Genomic DNA, 18,467 nt, shown 5'->3' with positions numbered 1-18,467 from the left:
TAGATGCAACAACATCACAATAGACACTGAGTATTTTATATATTGCTGTTGTATACACATTCACATCAGTTTCACAAACTCTCAGTAACTTGTGGGCCGGTCTTGTGGTTGTGGTTGGATTCCTGGGGCTGTGGGTCTCTTGGAAGAGAGAACCTGTGCAATGGAATCTATTGATTGACTTCCTGGCTCTTGAGCTGTACAACTGTTGATTTTTTTTTATATTTGAACTGTCATTTTATAGCTCAAATTAATGCAGTGTGGTGACAGTGACTTAATTGAAGATTTGACTATGGGTACCTTGTATGCTCATGTGATTTTCTCCAGGGCACTCAATATCTAATTTGATATTTTACAGAGATTTGGATGTGCATTGGTCGACAATGGTCAGATCAATCTGAAGGCCAAAAATTATGCATTGGACTTTGGTCCTATAGATGAAGCATGTGATTGTTCAACATGTAAAAACTACACCAAGGCTTATCTACACACAGTTGTGACAAAGGAAACAGTTGCTTGCCATTTACTGTCAGTCCATAATATCGCCTACCAAGTGAGTGGATATTCTGTAATGTTTGTATTGTAAAGAAAAAAAAAATAATTTTGTTACATATACCAGAAGCCATGAATACCTAGCATTCATCTTGTATGGTTAATTTGGCTGTCGCTAGGTAATTTTGTTCTTGCTGCTTTGCTGCCCCTGGTCTGTGTAGTGGGTAGAGGACAGGAATACAGACGCTCCTCAACTTACGTTTTAGTTACGTTCAGAATGGCCGAACGTAAGTTGAAAATGAACGTAAGTTGTTACTGTACCATACATCCGTAAATTCTATTACTGTATCTTATAAAACACCCCTAAATCATTAATTATACACATAACATTGTAAAATGATAACATTAATTTCAAATAAATTAAATTCAAGCAACATAAATTGAGATGGTGGAGGAGGAGGGGGAGGAGGAGGAGGAGGAGGAGGCAAAGCACGTTCAGTCTGTCGTTTGTGCCATGTAAACAATGGACGCAGCGTCATGCGTAAGTATTGTTTGAACTATGGAGAGCGCGCTAAACTAAAAATTTCACTAAAAAATTTTTTTTTTTACAATTTCTTTTTTACAGTCAGTTCAAACGTAAAATCGAAAAAACGTAAAACGAATGAACGTAAGTAGAGGAGCGTCTGTATTCATTTATCTGCAAGGAGCAAAGATAGAAAGATATTGTTATTATTTATTTATTTATTTTTTTTCTTTTCTTTCTTTTTTCATATGGGTGGAAGTATGAGTATATGCTTTGACTTAACTACCCCACTTGTAAGGGGAAAAGGGGATTTTGGCATATTATGTATTTATATTTGTATGTATATGTATGATTATATAAATAGAATTGGGCAGAAAAGTTAGCTTGAAGTATTGATGGATGATGAAGCAAATATGTTACTGAGTGGACACCACAAGATGGGAAGCAAGGAAGACCTTTTTTCTTGTCTGCTCTCTATCTTTGTGAGTGGATGAGAGGGATCACCATCACCAAGTAATAAAGTGGAGGTTAACCAATAACCATCCTTAGCTTTTGGATCCTGCTCTGCAGATGATGTATCTTCCTGCGCTGCTTCTGGCCAGGGCAGTAAGGGGAATGGGATGGCCTTTCTTCCACAAGGAACAGAGATGTAAAAGGGGAAAAGAAATAGGATTGTGATAGGTAAAGGGTATGTAAATACTTTGACTTGGCTAGCCCATTTAATAAGGGGAAAAGACTTTATGATATATTTATGTATGTATGTTACTAGGTTGGATAGAGTGAGAAATGAGGGGGTGAGGAGAAGGAGAAGGGGAGTGGGAAGGGAGTTGGGAGATAGGGTTGATGAAAGAGTATTGGGATGGTTTGGACACATGGAAAGAATGAGTGAAGAAAGATTAGTAAAAGAGGTGTGGAAGGCAGAGGTGGAAGGAGTGAACATGAGGGGGCAACCAAGGATGAAATGAATGGATGGGGTAAAAGGGGCATTGGGAAAGAGGAAGGATGGGAGAGGACAGAAGATAGGGGTGAATGGAGAATGGTTGTGTATGGATGATGCTGTGATATGTGAGGGGGAGTGGGTGGGAGATGGAGGGGGGTGAGGGAGTAGGTGTGAAAAATAAATTGATGCAGCCTGAAGGGATTTCTCCCCATCTTCTCTATTTCTGCATGAGGGGATGGAGAGGGGTGGTTGCCAATTTAATGAAGCAGCCTTGCTGTGGATGTGCTGTGTCTTGTGACACTGTTTCTGACCCAGGGCAGTGGGCGAGATGCAGGGATGACCTGTCATCCAGTAGGAGCCAAGATAAGAGGGAGGGAAGTGGGTGAATGGGAGTATGTGGGGATGGAATGGGTGGGAGTGGTTTTGTGCCTTTGTTTTTTGGCTACCACCCTTGTAAGGGGGAAAAAGCCTTTGGTGTATGTATGTATGTATACACCAAAAGCATTTCCCCCCTTTTTATGTACAAACGATGCTAAGATTTGTATTGCCTTCATTTTATAATCAAAGCTTCTTGAAGAATGGAAAATCTGTGTTCTTATTTTTTACTTTGTTTTTTACTGAAGCACTTCCTGTTTTATAGAAACTGCAGCTATATAACCGATATATTTCAGATGCGGTTGATGAAACAAATTCGTGAAAGTATCAAGAATGGGAATTTTACGGAGTTTGTGCAGAATTTCATGGAGAAGTACTATAAAGGCCAGGAGTATCCCAAATGGGTAGTGGATGCCCTCGCTGCTGTTGGCATTACTCTTGCAGAAAGAGTAAGTTCCTGAACCTTACCAGTCCAATGTAATGAACTGAATTTTTATTGACTTTCAAGGACGTACGATAAGGTAATTGAAGTACTATTAATAAAAATTCAGAACCATTATTTCCCTTTTATATCACTTCACCTTAAATTCCCTCGGTCAGATAAGTGCAGGAACCGATAACGGGTACATGCTAGTGGTGGTCCTGCAAGGTGGACATCAGAGAGAATCGTCTCCCTGCTGCCCATTTTCAAAAACCCATCAACAGCCTTACCTCCTATCAAAAGAAACAGCATGTGAGAATGTACCCTTTATTTGTATGACATTTTGCTTGTTAGAGCTTTATCAAGTACATAGTTATGATACACAAATCTCTGAGAATAAATAGGAAGACCTGAGGGGAATGGGGGGAGGGTCACTGGAACCTAGGGAAGGTTAACCTCTTCAATACGGGCCAAAATCTCGCGGGCAGCATTAGCTGCCAGACGTGTGATGTTGCGTCATAATACTCACATTATAAAAATAAAGTTACCGCTGTATTGCTCGTTCTCTTTCACCCGTGAATTTTGATAACCATAGAAAATATGATGAAGCCAGTTTACAGAGTATGGGGGTCACGCAGGTACAACTACAATATATATAATCAAGATGCCAACATCGGCATCCTCGCGTACCCACTTTCTCCTCATGACGCCTACGTAGGTGTCACCGTATGGAAGGGGTTAATGAGGATAGGTTCTAGTGATCTTCCCCTGTTCCCCTGGGATCTTCTTATTTATTCACAGAGACTTGTGTACCATGAGTATGTATTTGATAAAGCTCTAACAAGTGAAACATTATACTAATAAATGCTCCATCCCCAAATAGTATTTCTCTTGATAGACTTGACAGCAACTGCCAGTTACATACAACCTTAACTTCAAGAAAAGTCCTGAGGGGCTGACATTCAGTTTCTGGAATGGACTCAAGGTCTTTCTCTGTCATGCTAGACCAGTGTTTCTCAAACTTTTTACACTAGGGCGCACCTATGAATTAATGAAAACTTTGGGGCGGACGTATGAATTAACCAAAACTTTGGGGCGCACCTATGAATTAACCAAAACTTTGGGGCACATCATTGATTCTACCCAAAAGAAAGGGACTAGTTCATTACAAACTCCCACAAATCATGTAAAATGAAATATGAAAAATAAAAGGAAAGTATTAAAAGATCCGGATTGTCATTCAATAATCAGATGAGAGACAGGTGGGAGGGGGGATCAGAAATGACTCAAAATCCCCTAGGAAGGAAAAAGGGAAAAAATTATCCACGCCATTGCTTCTTAAAAATTAAGGAATTTACCTTTGAGTTCAAAATGTCAAAGGGCAAAGAGTTGACACTGATTATTAAACCACATTTTTGGTGTCTCTAAAATATATGAAAATCATACAAATTTTTGAAATATAAGTATATTTTATTAATTAAATCTTCTGTTATCTTGGGACACACCTGGCTACCTTCCAGGGCGCATTAGTGCACCTGGGTGCACTGTTTGAGAAACACTGTCTTAGACTGTATTTCCTTTTTCTTTTAACATGGGAGAGCTGATAGCTGGTAACTGCTCTTCTAGTATTACAAACTCATGACATGGAAACAGCTCCACATTGTTACTGCATAACATCACATAATTCCTTATCACAGAAATCTGTCAGTTTGTTAACCCAAGTCTTTCTTGCAGGAGACCCACAGCTTATTATTGTCATTGTCATTAAATATATGCATGTAGTTAATTTTTGAGGGGACGGAGAGGGGGGTCACTGAATTTATGAAGCGGCCTTGCTGTGGATGTGCTGTGTCTTGTGACACTGCTTCTGACCCAGGGCAGTGGACAGGATGCAGGGATGACCCGTCATCCAGGAGGTGCCAAGATAAGAGGGAGGGAGGAGGGTGGAGGGGAGTGGAATATATAGTAAATGGAATGGGTGGGAGTGATTTCTATGCCTTTTTCTTTTTGGGTACCCCCCCTCCCCATGTAAATGGGGAAAAAGCCTTTGGTATATGTATGTAGTTAATTTTTGTCCATTTCAGTGCATTAAGTTGAATGATAGTCCTTGGCCAATGTGAGAAGTCAGAACCATGATGTAATTGTTAATCCTGTTTCTATAAGATTCACAGGGTCATTTTACCTGAACTTTCTTAGAGAGATATTGCATGGGATCACAACTTTTGTATCACAGTATCAGTGTTCAGTTTACAATTATTTACAAATCATTAGCTAGTTGTTAAGGATTAGATTACTTGTTTTTAAAGATCCGAACCTACCCTCGTCCCCACATGGTTGTCATCCTCCCATGGTAGTCTTGACTATTTATAACCAAGCTTTATACTGTGCTGAATTTAATGTAGAGATAGAAAGGAGACCTTATTCTGCATAACATCTCATGTTTCTGTCTTAAACTGTATCAAGGTGTCTTTTTGTGTTGTTGAACTTGATCTTATGATTAATTGGTGTTTGCATGATGTGTTTCTGTGGAACAAATGTTAGACAAGGTCATCATCTTGTTGTCTGTCATTCCCTCAGTTTCACCCAGAGGTTAAATGAAGAGGTTAGACTAATCTCCAAACCAGACAAAATGTATTAATTTTCACTATTTTTTCACTTCTACCCCTGTACTGGAGTATTGGTTGAATAGTTTTATGTAGTCATTACTTTATGGACTTCCCTGGCACCTGTACAGACCAGAGTCATCCTGCATTTTGTATGTTTGGAGACTATTCTACTCCTATGGGGATGCCGAGTCACTTTTTAACTTTTAGTTCTTTATTTCTGTTGCTCTTAAATCTCTCCATTTTCTCCTTTTCTGCATGAGGGGATGGAGAGGGGGTGTTACCGATTTAATGAAGTGGCCTTGCTATGTCTTGCGACTGTTTCTGACCTAGGGCAGTGGGCGAGATGCAGGGATGACCCATCATCCAGGAGGTGCCAAGATAAGAGGGAGGGAAGGGGGTGGATGGGAGTGGAGTAGGTTGAGGATGGAATGTGTGGGAGTGGTTTTAAGCCTTTGTTTTTTGGCTACCTCCCTTGTAAGGGGGGAAAAGCTGTTGGTATATGTATGTATGTATTTGCCTTGTTCCTACTGCTTGCTTGGGACATGTAAACAGTCCTGTACTCACAAAATGCAGACAAATGTTCATTATTTTTTCCATGGGAGATCTGTGGGAAGGGTTGAGAAGTGTTCCTAGCTGTCTTAGGACTGAATTTCTGGTCAGAGAAACTGAAGACAATAGTTGGTTAAATTGGCTTTCCTTAGTCATATTATTATTGTTGGTGTTTGTTATCCCTGCATCTTGTCCACTACCCAGGGTAGTGGACAAGATACAGGGATGACCCGTCATCCAGGAGGTGCTAAGATAAGAGGGAGGGTAGAGGGGAGTAGAGTGTATTAGGTATGGAATAGGTGGGGGAGGTTTTTTATGCCTTTATTTTTTGGCTATCTCTCTTGTAAAGGGGAAAAGCCTTTGATATATGTATGTATGTATGTTTGTCATCACATCTGTAATCACTATGTTTTTTGCATTGTGTACTTATTGTTCTTATTTGTTAAGATTTTTAGAGACCAAGAGAGAAAACTTGTGAGAAAAGGAAGCAGTACTACCTTGTTTTGTTGCTCTGGAAAAAACAAAAACAAAAAAAAACATAATAGAAAAGGAGTATGGAAGACCATGAGACTGTATGGAGTAGTTGAGGAGGTGCCAAGATAGGAGGGAGGGAGGAGGGTGGAGGGGAGTGGAATATATGGGAAATGAAATGGGTGGGAGTGGTTTCTATGCCTTTTTCTTATTGGCTACCCCCAGTGTAAGGGGGAAAAAGCCTTTGGTATATGTATGTTAAGCTTGTGTACAAGTGGAAAATAAGGAGAGCAAGATATCTTAATTAAATGTTTGAAGCAGAGTTGTGTAACGTCACCATAGCTATTTAATTTATATGTGGAGTGAGTGATGAGAGGTGTGATTGCAATTTGTAAGTAGAGGAATAAGGCTGGAATGAAATGGGCAATGATAGATATTTATAGATATTTACTAACCTATTATATGCACCTTGTGAGATCGAAACCTTTATTAGTACTACGTTTCGCTTGTTACAGCTTTTTCAAGTACAGACATGACACACACACTGAGCACATATAAGCCAACAGGGAAGGAACTGGGAGAGGTTATCAGGGAGGGGTGGGTGGTAGGTGGAGGGGGAGGAGGGGGACGGGTGGGACTTGGTGGAGACAAAGGAGGACATTTCTGTTGGCTTATATGTGCTCAGAGTGTGTGTCATGTCTGTACTTGAAAAAGCTGTAACAAGCGAAACGTAGTACTAATAAAGGTTTCAATCTCACAAGGTGTTTATTCTCACAGTCTTGTCGGCTTTTGCCATTGTGATTCATATTATATGCAGATGACATTGTTTTGTTAGTAGAGAGGAGGGTTTGCAGAGGATGGTGAGTGGGTTTGGTAAGATTTGCTGGAGGAAGAAACTAAAAGATTTTGTATAATAATGCAAGGTGATGGTGATATTTAAGATTGGAGGGCACAAGATTGATGTACAGTTGAATGGGGACATAATGGAACAGTCAGGAAGTTAAGATATCTGGGAACCAATATTGAAAGGAGTTAAGCTGCTCTTGCCCCTGGGGAGGAGTATTTGATTATTGCCTCAGCACCTTGTGGGGGTCCCTTGTGATTGACTCCCAGTAAGGAAACTGATGTAAAAAGGGAGGTAGCAACTGAGACACCAAAAGTGTAACTGGCTCCGTTTAACTCATACTGTCTCTCTTTTTTTTGTACTAGCCTTCAAACTCTTTTACCAATGCTATAACCTCCTCTCAGTGTCTCTCTGTTTTGTAGTGAGGGCTAGTGAGAACAGGCAGGGACAGTGATTCTTGGATGCTCTTAGTCATGAACAGGCAGTATGAACTATACTATGCGGAAGATTACTCCACACTGGGATTTAGGTGGCAGCACAGTTTGCCAGCCACTTTTATGATTGGGCAGCCCCTTTCACAGATCTACTCTGCACACTCCACAAATGGAAGTGAGTAGAAAAGGTACCATAAACAAAACCTGTCACAGCCCCTGAACTGGGTAGCCACCTCCAGTGGGGTTACTCATTTGTGATGAGTCCAGCAAACCTACCAACTGATGAAGGGAGGTTTCAAAACCATAAAATTCTCTCTGTTGCAACCCCCCCCCCCCCCAACACACACACACTCACAACAGGGCAATGAAGCCTGGACACCTTGAATCTATTGACCCAATGATGCATCATTGGTTGTCTTTCCTCCCAAGAGATGGAATAATAACAGCTGTTACTGCCACAGTAGAATGACCACTTTGTTGCTTCAAAATTATATTGATCCTGCTGCTTAATATGGTGGTAATACACATAGGGCTTTTTATACAGGCTCCAGACACATTCTATTAAAAAAAATTCATAGAAACAGAAATACATAATTGACAAAAAAATGGTTGGCACTTCTTAGTTGGCAGAGAGTGCAGAGTATCTCAGAGTGTGTATTAAGTATCAAAAGACAATACAGTTGTGTCTTCCCTAAGAACAATACTGTCACCAACATTGTTTAATCTATTTACATATGACCTTCTCACTGCAAATCTGGAACACAACATCAAAGCTTGCACACATGCAGATGACCTGACAACATTACCTCAGCCTAAAAGTTCTTAGAGTACACCTATAAAAGGGAAATAACATATCTGACTTAGATTTAACCTCCATCTCCTTCAAGGTAGTTACTTTGTGCAGTGATACATCTCTGCCAGGGCTTCTGCAAAGTTTGGAATGCTCCTTGAGATTTTTGTTCTTTAACCTTATTGAGCATCATTTGCAGTTCATTGAATATCCTCCACAGAAAACATAAAACATCTCATCCTACACTGCATTAGCCAGACAACAAAAAACCTTTCTTGAGTGATTTATGGATTAATATGGTAGCAATTGCCAGTTACCTGGGAGATGTGGGTCTTCTGCAATAGATCAATCTGTTGACTCTCGTCTCTCTTGCAGAAGACCTGCGGTCCTCAGGTAACTGGGAATATCTTCCAGGCAGGTGTACAAATCAATCAGGGAAGAGAAATTTTGGGCAAGAGATAGATTGATCTCCATGGTGACCCTTTGGCTTGAATTTCATCTTAGGGGGAAAGGAAGAAGTCACAGGGAGCCAAATCTAGTGAGTAGGACTTACATACATACATATACCAAGGCTTTTTCCCCCTTCCAAGGGAGGTAGCCACAAAGGGAAAGGCATAAAAACACTCCCACCCATTTCATCCCTAAATACACTCCACACCCCTCCCACCCTTCCTCTCATCTGAGCACCTCCTGGATGACGGGTCATCCCTGAACCCTGCCCACCGCCCTGGGTCAGAAGCAGTGTCGCAAGACACAGTACATCCACAGCAAGGCCGCTTCATTTAATCGGCGACCCCCCCTCTCCGTCCCCCTTTGCATATAAGGAGAGGACGGGGAGAAATCCCTTCGGGCTGCGTCAAAATTTACTCACACATACTACCCCCCCCCCCCCCCCCGCCCATTCCTCCTCATGCAGTCACAACATCATCCATATACAACCATTCTCCACTCACCTCTGTCTTCCGTCCTCTCCCTTCCTTCCTCAACAGACATTCCCCTCTTCCCCAAAGCCCCCTTCACCCATCCATCCACCTCATCCTAGGACGTCCCCTCATGTTCACTCCCTCCACATCTGCCTTCCATACCTCTTTTACTAGTCTTTCTTCACTCATTCTTTCCATGTGTCCAAACCATCCTAATATTCTTTCATCAACCCTCTCTCCCAAATCCTTTTTCACCCCTGTTCTCCTCCTCACCTCCTCATTTCTCACTCTATCTAGCCTAGTAACCCCCACCATACTTCTCAGACACCTCATCTCAAACACATTCAAACTCCTTCTCTCTTCTTCTCTTATGTTCCACGTTTCTGCCCCATACAGTGCTGTTGGCACAATCACTCCTTCATACAGTCTCCTCTTCGCATCCATTCCCAAATGTCTATTTCTCATTACACTCTTTAATCCACCAAGGCATTTACTCGCTTCTCTCAATCTACATTCTACCTCCACCTTCACTCCACCTTTTCCTGCTACACTTGCACCCAAGTATCTAAAACTATCCACTTCCTCCAGTCGCTCTCCCTTAATGTTCACTTCCAGTCTACTGCCACTTTCACCCCTTGTACATCTCATCACCTTACTTTTACCCACATTTATCTTTAGCTTTCTTCTATCACATACTCTCTTAATGAAGGCAAATTAGAAACTGAACATACTTAGAACAGTTGGACAACAGAAGAGAAATACTTATCATTGCATAAACAACTCTAAAGAACTACTCTTAACTATGCATCCACAGCATACTATCTAGCAGTTAAGAAATAAAAGACAACCTATAAATAAAAGAAGATAAATCTATGAGAATAATAACAGATGGCCTGGGGGTACAAAAACAACAATATAATAAAGAATACTGATCATACAATGTCTACAGTCTCTCCTTTCTAGTGCCCTCCTCAAATCTGGCCTTTACTACCTCTCTGATTCTACATCTTCAGGATGATGTTATCTTCAAGGATAGCAGCACTGGTTGTCACTGATGAAACCCTTTGAAGATAAGATTCTTAGCACTCAGAAACCAAAATCCTTTACATGGAGCAGCACATGAGAATGATTACACAAACACAACCTTGGAACAAAAAAGAGAAAGAGATCTATTGGCCATTTACAGAATCATGAAAAACATGGAAGTCCTTGACAGAGAAGACTTATTACATACGTACATATACCAAAGGCTTTTCCCCCTAATACGGGAGGTAGCTAAAAGACAAAGGCATAGAAACCACTCCCACCCATTCCATCCCCTACATATTCCACTCCCCTCTACCTTCTTCCCTCCCTTTTATCTTGGCACCTCCTGAATGACGGGTCATCCCTGCATCTTGTCCACTGCCCTGTGTCAGAAGCAGTGTCACAAGACACAGCACATCCACAGCAAGGCCACTTCATTAAATCGGCTACCCCCTCATGCAGAAAAGAAGATGGGGAGAAATCCCTTCGGGCTGCATCAATTTATTTCTCATACATACTCCCATCCCCCACCCAATACCCCTCATGCATCAAAGCATCATCCATACACAATCCTTCTCCCTTCACTCCTATCTTCTGTCCCCTCCCGTCCTTCCTCAACAGACATTCCCCTCTTTCCCAAAGCCCCTTTTACCCCATCCATCCATCTCAGGAGACGACGCCCAGATTCTGCAGGATGATCTTAACAAATTGTTCACAGAATCGGTGAAATGGCAAATGAACTTCAATATCTCTAAGTGTAGCATGTTAAGCGTAGGGCTACACAACCCCGAAAATAGATACAACTTAGATAACACGTTTTTAGAAAAATCTGAGTGCAAGAGGCGAGTCCGGACCTTAAAACCAGGAAGCAGTGCATTAGCACCAGAAATAAAGCTAACAGCATTAGGCTTCATTGCTAGGACGGTAACGAATAGAAGTGCAGAGGTAATTATTAAACTCTATCTAGCAATAGTTAGACCCATCCTTGACTATGCGGTACAGTTTTGGTCGCCGTCCTACAGAATGAACATAAATTCACTAGAATCAGTACCGAGACGAATGACCAAAATGATACATGGACTCGGAAATTTGCCTTACGAAGAGAGGCTTAGGCACCTAAACTTACACTCTTTGGAAAGACGCAGAGTGCGGGGTGATCTAATAGAAGTGTTCAAGTGGATCAAAGGCTAAAACAAGGTCATCATAATAAGACAACAGGGCAGGACTCACAGTAATGGGTATAAACTGGACAAATTTAGATTTAAGAAGGAAATAGGCAAGAATTGGTTTACCAATAGGGTGGTTGATGAATGGAATAAACTTAGTAACCATGTAGTAAGCGCTGAAACTATCAGTTGTTTTAAAAAACGATTAGACAACTTTATGGATGGGGATGACAGGTGGTGATGGATACGGAGCTGCCTAGTGTAGGCCTTATGGTCTCTTGCAGTCTCCTTTATTCTTATGTTCATCCTAGGATGCCCCCTCATGTTCACTCCCTCCACCTCTGCCTTCTACACCTCTTTTACTAATCTTTCTTCACTCATTCTTTCCATGTGTCCAAACCATACTACAGTAATACTCTTTCGTCAACCCTATCTCCCAACTCCCTTTCCACCCCCATTCTCCTCACCACCTCATTTCTCACTCTATCTAGCCTAGTAACCCCTATCATACTTCTCAGGCATTTCATCTCAAACACATTCAAACTCCTCTCTTCCTCTCTTATGTTCCAGGTTTCTGTCAGCACAATCACTCCTTCATACAATCTCTTCATAGCATCCATTCCCAAATGCCTATTTCTCACAACTTTTTAATCCCCCAAGGTATTTCCTCTCTTCTCTCAATCTACATTGTACCTTCACCTCCACTCCTCCCTTTCCTGCCACATTCACACTTAAGTATCTAAAACTATCCACTTCCTCCAATCTCTCTCCCTTAATACTCACTTCCAGCCTGCTGCCGCTTTCTCCCCTTGTACATCTCATCATCTTTTCCCCACATTTATCTTCAGCTTTCTTCTTTCACACACCTTCTCAAACTCTGTCACTAACTTCCTCAATCCCTCCTCTGATCCTGCTACAAGCGCAGTGTCATCAGCAAACAACAACTGGCTTATCTCCCACTTTTCTCCATTTTCTTTAACCATATCCGATTCCTGACCCACTACGCTTGCATTCACCTCTCGCACCACCCAATCCATGCTTAAATTGAACAGCCAGGGCGACATAACACATTCCTGACGAAGTCCCACCTTTACCTCAAATCACTCACTCTCTCCATTTCTAATCCCAACACAGGCTCTACTACTCTCATAAAAACTCTTGACTGCTCTTAACAGCTTTCAACATGTCCCATATATCTGCAAAACCTCCCACAGTGCCTTCCTGTCTACCCTGTCATAATCTTTTTTTTGGTCGGTTGAATGATTGTTTTTGCTTCAGTATGTATCGACCGTCCATTATCTTGCTGCCGACTGATTGGTGGCAAATAGTATATCACGGATTATTCGACCCCGGAACGGAATTATGACCCACGGAATGTTCCGTGGTTTTACAAATTACATTCCGTGCATATATAGTGAAAAACGGAATACGTTTCGTTCCGTTTTCAGCGCAAATACTGTATCACGGAACATGGAACGCAATGAAGCTCATGGAACGTTCCGTTGTTTTCTAGGTTCCGTTCCGTGCACATATAGTGAAAAAATGAATGTTCCGTTATCTGTGTGAACAAAGATTGTTATTGTTTATTTGCCATTTGTTGTTCATCTTTCTCTTTAATTCCTTGAAATTTTTTATATCACCATCAACATCCGTTCCGCTTTCTGCGCGTAACTTTGAAAATAATAGAGGATGCTTAAGACGAAAAGGCTGGCAGTAGGCTATTCTGATATTTCTCAGTATTAGCATAGAAGAAGATGATAATACTTATAGAGAGGATGTCCATAGCTAGGAACATAATATGAGCCATGATCCTGATGTATAGGCCTAATATAATGAAATGACAAAATCGTGAGTGTGTTTTGTGTGTGTATTATACTTCATCTATCCATTAACTACAACTGAGTATGCTTTACATGGACAATAACGAAATGACTTGGTTGATGTGAAGGTTAATTACGTGCAGAATTGAAATGACATTCAAATATCATTCCGTGTACCGAGATTCCATTCCGTGTGAATTTTATCCCGTTCCGTGTTCCGCGAGATATTAGTCCAAATACTATATCACGGAATTTAATAATCAACCACGGAACGGAATGATCTTCGAATATCATTCCATGTACTGAGATTCCGTTCCGCATGAATATTATTCCGTTCCGCATGAATATTATTCCGTTCCGCGTGAATATTATTCCGTTCCGTGTTCCATGTTCCGTGAGGTACCAGTGACCCTGGTTGATCACTCAAAGAAATTTTATATATAGGGTTTCTTTGATGTGTGGCTAGGTGGTGGTATTATTGTCCCTCGCCCCATGATGTACCAGTTGTGTTAACGTTGTAAATTGAAAGGGCAACTGGAAATGGTCGCCCCTTCAGGCAAAAGCAGGAATGAAATCTTGTTCTTCATATTAATGAGCGGTCTACACTGTAGTGTACTTCATGTATTTTGTATATGTGAGGTGCGTTTGTGTGTGTGTTTTGTATTTTTGTGTACATAAACAAATGTCTTGTTTCTATTGCCTCCAACAGAATGGTGAAATGAGCGCCAGCAATGGACGCCAGACTGTTACAGCTTTTCAGGATGAGGACGAGGATGAAGAGGTGACGAGGAGCGACTTCGATCGGAGTGTTTGGGTTCGTGGCTATCAGGAAGCGCTGGAGCACGAGTTCGTCCAAGATAAGGAGAAGGGGCGAGTCTTCGGCTTTCGCGCTGGCGGGAACGCAACGGATATGACGTCGGAAGGTGACGTGGGCGTCGACATGTCGACCTTTTTGGCGCGAATGGATGGCGTCCTTCTTGCCCTCTTGCATAAGAGGCAGCAGACGCTCACGGGCCAACAGCTGGCAAGGATTCGGGATCTCCAAAGGACATTGAACAGTCTCATGTCGAGGGCAAGTCAGCCTCCGTCGTTGCCTCCTCATTGGGAGGACGCTTGGGGAGAAGACGACGGTGGAGGAAGGGAACCCTCCGATACCCTTTTGTCGAAAATTGAAGATTATGTAATCAATCAACGGAGCGAGGAATTCCGGCGGGAGGTACAAGAGGTTTATCACAGTCTGAAAGATCTATGTTCTCAGTGCAGTTGGGTCATTCCAGAATTTGTTTGATATATATATTTGTTAACGTGCCAGGTTGTTGTGATGTAACTGGTCCATTTATATTTTATTAAACAAAATGTCGAATAACTTTGAATCTTTTAATTTGATCATTTGTGATGGTTACCTTACGCCCCAACGTTCAACGCCAATAAGGTTTAGTTTTGGCGGAAGAAATGACAACAAACGAAACGCAAATTCGTGGTTTAAATTGTGTGAATAATAGGGAATGGGTATGATGAAAACAGATGAATTCTGTACATATGTAGGAAAAAATAACACTGAGGTGTTCAACGTTTAAGTAATCCTGCACAAGAAAATTACATTATTTTTAGCGGACAAGAGACGCTTTGAGTTTGTAAGGCACATGTTCCAAGAGGACAGGACTCCCCTCATAAATTGCATCCCCTTTTGTTCTACTTAGTACGAGCGCATTTGGTAGAAGAAAATCAACTGACGTAGCACTAGTCAGTTAATTGCATCGCTATGAAGGCTAGATACATATAAGTACTCAAAGTAGCGCATTTTTATTTAAATGAATGTTCTCGTCTGCATTGAACTTCCAAAATATGCAGGGAAGTTGCAAATTTCTTTAGGGGAAGGGGAATGATACGTGAGGGAGGTTAAGCTTCGCGCACTCCCCGCACCAGCTAGTGGCACCCGTTCCTTCAAATCAATCTCAATGGAAAGAGCATTTTCTATGTTTACAAATTGCTGATGCCCTTCTTTTCCTGCCATAGCGAAAATGACGGTTATTGACTTGGGCCGAAGTGGAAGAAAAATAACATCGTTGTTGCGTTATTTGTATTGGCCGTATCATGCTTCTCCGTGTCAGAAAAAGCAATGCACGGTTGGGAAGTGCGATTCCCCTTTGTTTTCATGATGCCGACACCCCTACGAAAGTTGCCAGAAATTAACATACTATACGTATTTTGTTTTCTTTTTACAATGCTGAACGCCGACCTATTTCTCGACAGGACATGTTCATATAACGGTTATAGACTAGGGGAACGGTAGTTCCACTGAAGGGGTAATGCTTACTCCGAAAATAACATGAATGTGAGGGAATTTTTTGTTTTTGTTTGGTAAGTTTGGATTGGGTGAACAGGGTTAAGTTAAGTTGTGCTCGATGTGTGGGTAGTAAAAACAACAACAACAACAAAAAACCGCATTTCTTAGAATATAAGGAGCCTATGCCAGGAGGCACGTAGCTGCGGCCGAAGCCGTCACCTTTGCACTTTTGTTATCGTTGAGGTAAGTAAAAGTCACTGCTGGGAAACAGAAATTGAGGGATTCGAAACTACAACAAAGCGAATGCGAGACCAACGTAGATTCATCCACAAATAAAAGCGAAATCCAGAAAGGAACTAGAACTTTCAACTTAGGAATAATTATGTTACGTATCGAATTAGAATTTAAAAAGTCCAGAGGAATTAGCGTCGTGCCCAGATTAATCACCTCCGTAACATACTCCACAAGTATGAGTTTGGATTGGAAAGCAGTTACCCCGGAATACATATATGTATTGGCACGTACTTCGTCGCCGAATATGCGTGTATACAGAACTGTGTGTGCGCATATGTATGCATGTGTGTGCACACTTGAGCCTTGCTGGTAGTCAGATGTTTGGATGACCTAAAAGCACAATAGCAGAAAGTCGTTGATGCTGTTTGACCACCGTCATTGTCGTCGAGTCCACACTGCCTCCCGTGTCCGTCAGACTGCAGGAAACTGCAAACCACAGAATTGTGTCGGTATCTGGCAGTTTTGTTTTATTTTATTTATATTATCTTATTTATATACATATATATGTATGTATATATATATATATATATATATATTATATATATATGTATATATATATATATATATATATATTATATATATATGTATATATATATACATATACACACACATACACACGCACTCGATGGCGCAGTGGTAGCGTCCGCGGCCGCCACTACGGCGGTCCGGGTTCGAATCCCGCCCAAGGCTGAAATAATTTCAGTATCGCTGCGCTGCGAGTCGTTACTCCAACTCGCTGGCATGGAGTTGGGGTTGTGTGTGCGTGTAAAGTCACAACATTACCCATAGATCGGTCGTATATGAGATCTGAGCTCTCTACCGGGAAGGAAATAGCTGACGATCACGAGTCCAACACGTAATCCAAGACCATGGTGAATCGCTCACAAGCACTTTGATAAATATTTACATTTTTTTCGACCTTGTTTTGTACCGAAAGGTAAGTTGGCATGTTTTATCACAGTCATCGTTGTCGTCGTGTCTTATCTTCATTCGACAAGAAATGTAAATTGTACACATAAAAAGCACATACTGCGAACATCGGAAGACGCCAAAGCGTCCATTCGTTTCAATTGTTGTAGAATGGTATAGATCGTGACATATGTGTTTAATGGAAGTCAGTTTGGGTTTGATGTATTTAGCAGATTTACTGCAGTGTCGGTTTGATGAGTTCCAGAATTGTTATGTAATTTCTCTATGCATATTAACATATGGGAAGGCTTGTACGCCAAGATTTCCTCAGCTGCGACAGTGAGCAGTCACCTTAGCCCTACGTGTTAGGCTATCAGGAGAAATAGCAGTCACAGGTAGCCAAAGACTGCGAAGGGAGGTAGAAACTAATGCTCCACAACTATATTGGTTGTTAGAATTAATTCGTTATTTAAGAGCTCTATGATAATTTTCTACGACAAATTTCGCTCCAGAACCTTATTGGTTGTTAGAATTAATTCGTTATTTAAGAGCTCTCTTCATGATAATTTACTACGACAAATTTTGTAAGCGTTAGCGCACGAAGGACAAAGTTATTCAGCTGCATGAAATCGGCCGTTCTTATCCATAGCTAAAATCACCGTAGCGAAAGATTACATGTTTAAATAAATCATCAATTGACTGTTGGAAGCGCGTTGGAAATAAATCATAAATTGGAAATAAATCATAAATTGGAAATAAATCATAAATTGGAAATGAATTGGAAATAAATTGGAAATAAATCATAAATTGACTGTTGTAAGCGCGTTGATCGGCTCGGATGTCTAGCAACAACGCCAGGTTTTGCCAATTTATATATTTTTTCTATCAGAATTCTATCATCTACGTTACTGAGTTGTTAAAAATCGACACGGTTTTTTGCATTATATTATATAAGGTAAAAATTGAAAGAAAAAAAAAATCTGAACGTGCCAAAATGAATTCAAATCTCAGAGCAACCCCTTGGTATTTCACGCTGGAAGGTCTGCATTGGATGACAGCGAACGTAAACGAAAGGGTAGGGGATTTGTCCATAAAAGATAAAAGTAGTGTTAAACCTACGGGAATCTACTGGTAATTAAAACCATCAAAGAGTCGTTCATGATTTTTCTTTTTTCAGAGAATACCAGTTCAGTAAAAGTTCAGTTCACCTTTTCTGGAATATTTACATCGTTGATGCTACTTTTCCTGTCTTTTTTTTACTGGCAATGGTTGTATAGCAAGTTACAATAATGAAAAAAATCTGCATATAATCACAATGACGTCGGTAATATTTGCTATTATAAGGAGCATTATCGCACTGTACATGATGCTGTATATCATACTTATTTGAGAGAATTACACATTTCCCGCTGTCGTCGATTTCACAGAAGCAGAATATATCAGACGGGAACGTTCACTAAATACAGCCTCAGCATTGGAAGTTTTTGTTGAAGGAAAAACATCGACCAAGACATGTTTCGTGCAGCCATAAATGTTTGGAAAAAAGAATAATTAGAGATAATGTTTGCAATAAAAGTTACAGACATTTCGGTACAGAGAG

General features: G+C 41.0%; 1 protein-coding gene across 1 annotated transcript in view; it reads left to right on the top strand.

Annotated features, from left to right (window-relative positions):
• Tgt (tRNA-guanine transglycosylase) overlaps window positions 1–14,738 on the top strand; it is a 29,839-nt gene extending 15,101 nt beyond the window's left edge. The window contains exons 7-9 of the mRNA XM_076176787.1: window positions 356–550; window positions 2,624–2,776; window positions 14,087–14,738. Of these exons, the coding sequence (XP_076032902.1) occupies window positions 356–550; window positions 2,624–2,776; window positions 14,087–14,665 (927 nt within the window). The 3' untranslated portion in view covers window positions 14,666–14,738. The remainder of the gene's footprint in view (window positions 1–355; window positions 551–2,623; window positions 2,777–14,086) is intronic.
• Window positions 14,739–18,467: the final 3,729 nt, after the last annotated feature.

This window comes from Oratosquilla oratoria, chromosome 39, assembly GCF_046742065.1.
Source record: "Oratosquilla oratoria isolate Oo_2021 chromosome 39, ASM4674206v1, whole genome shotgun sequence".
NCBI lineage: Eukaryota > Metazoa > Arthropoda > Malacostraca > Stomatopoda > Squillidae > Oratosquilla > Oratosquilla oratoria.
The sequence above is the reverse complement of the archived record's forward strand: the minus strand, read 5'-3'. Positions and strand labels throughout refer to the sequence as shown.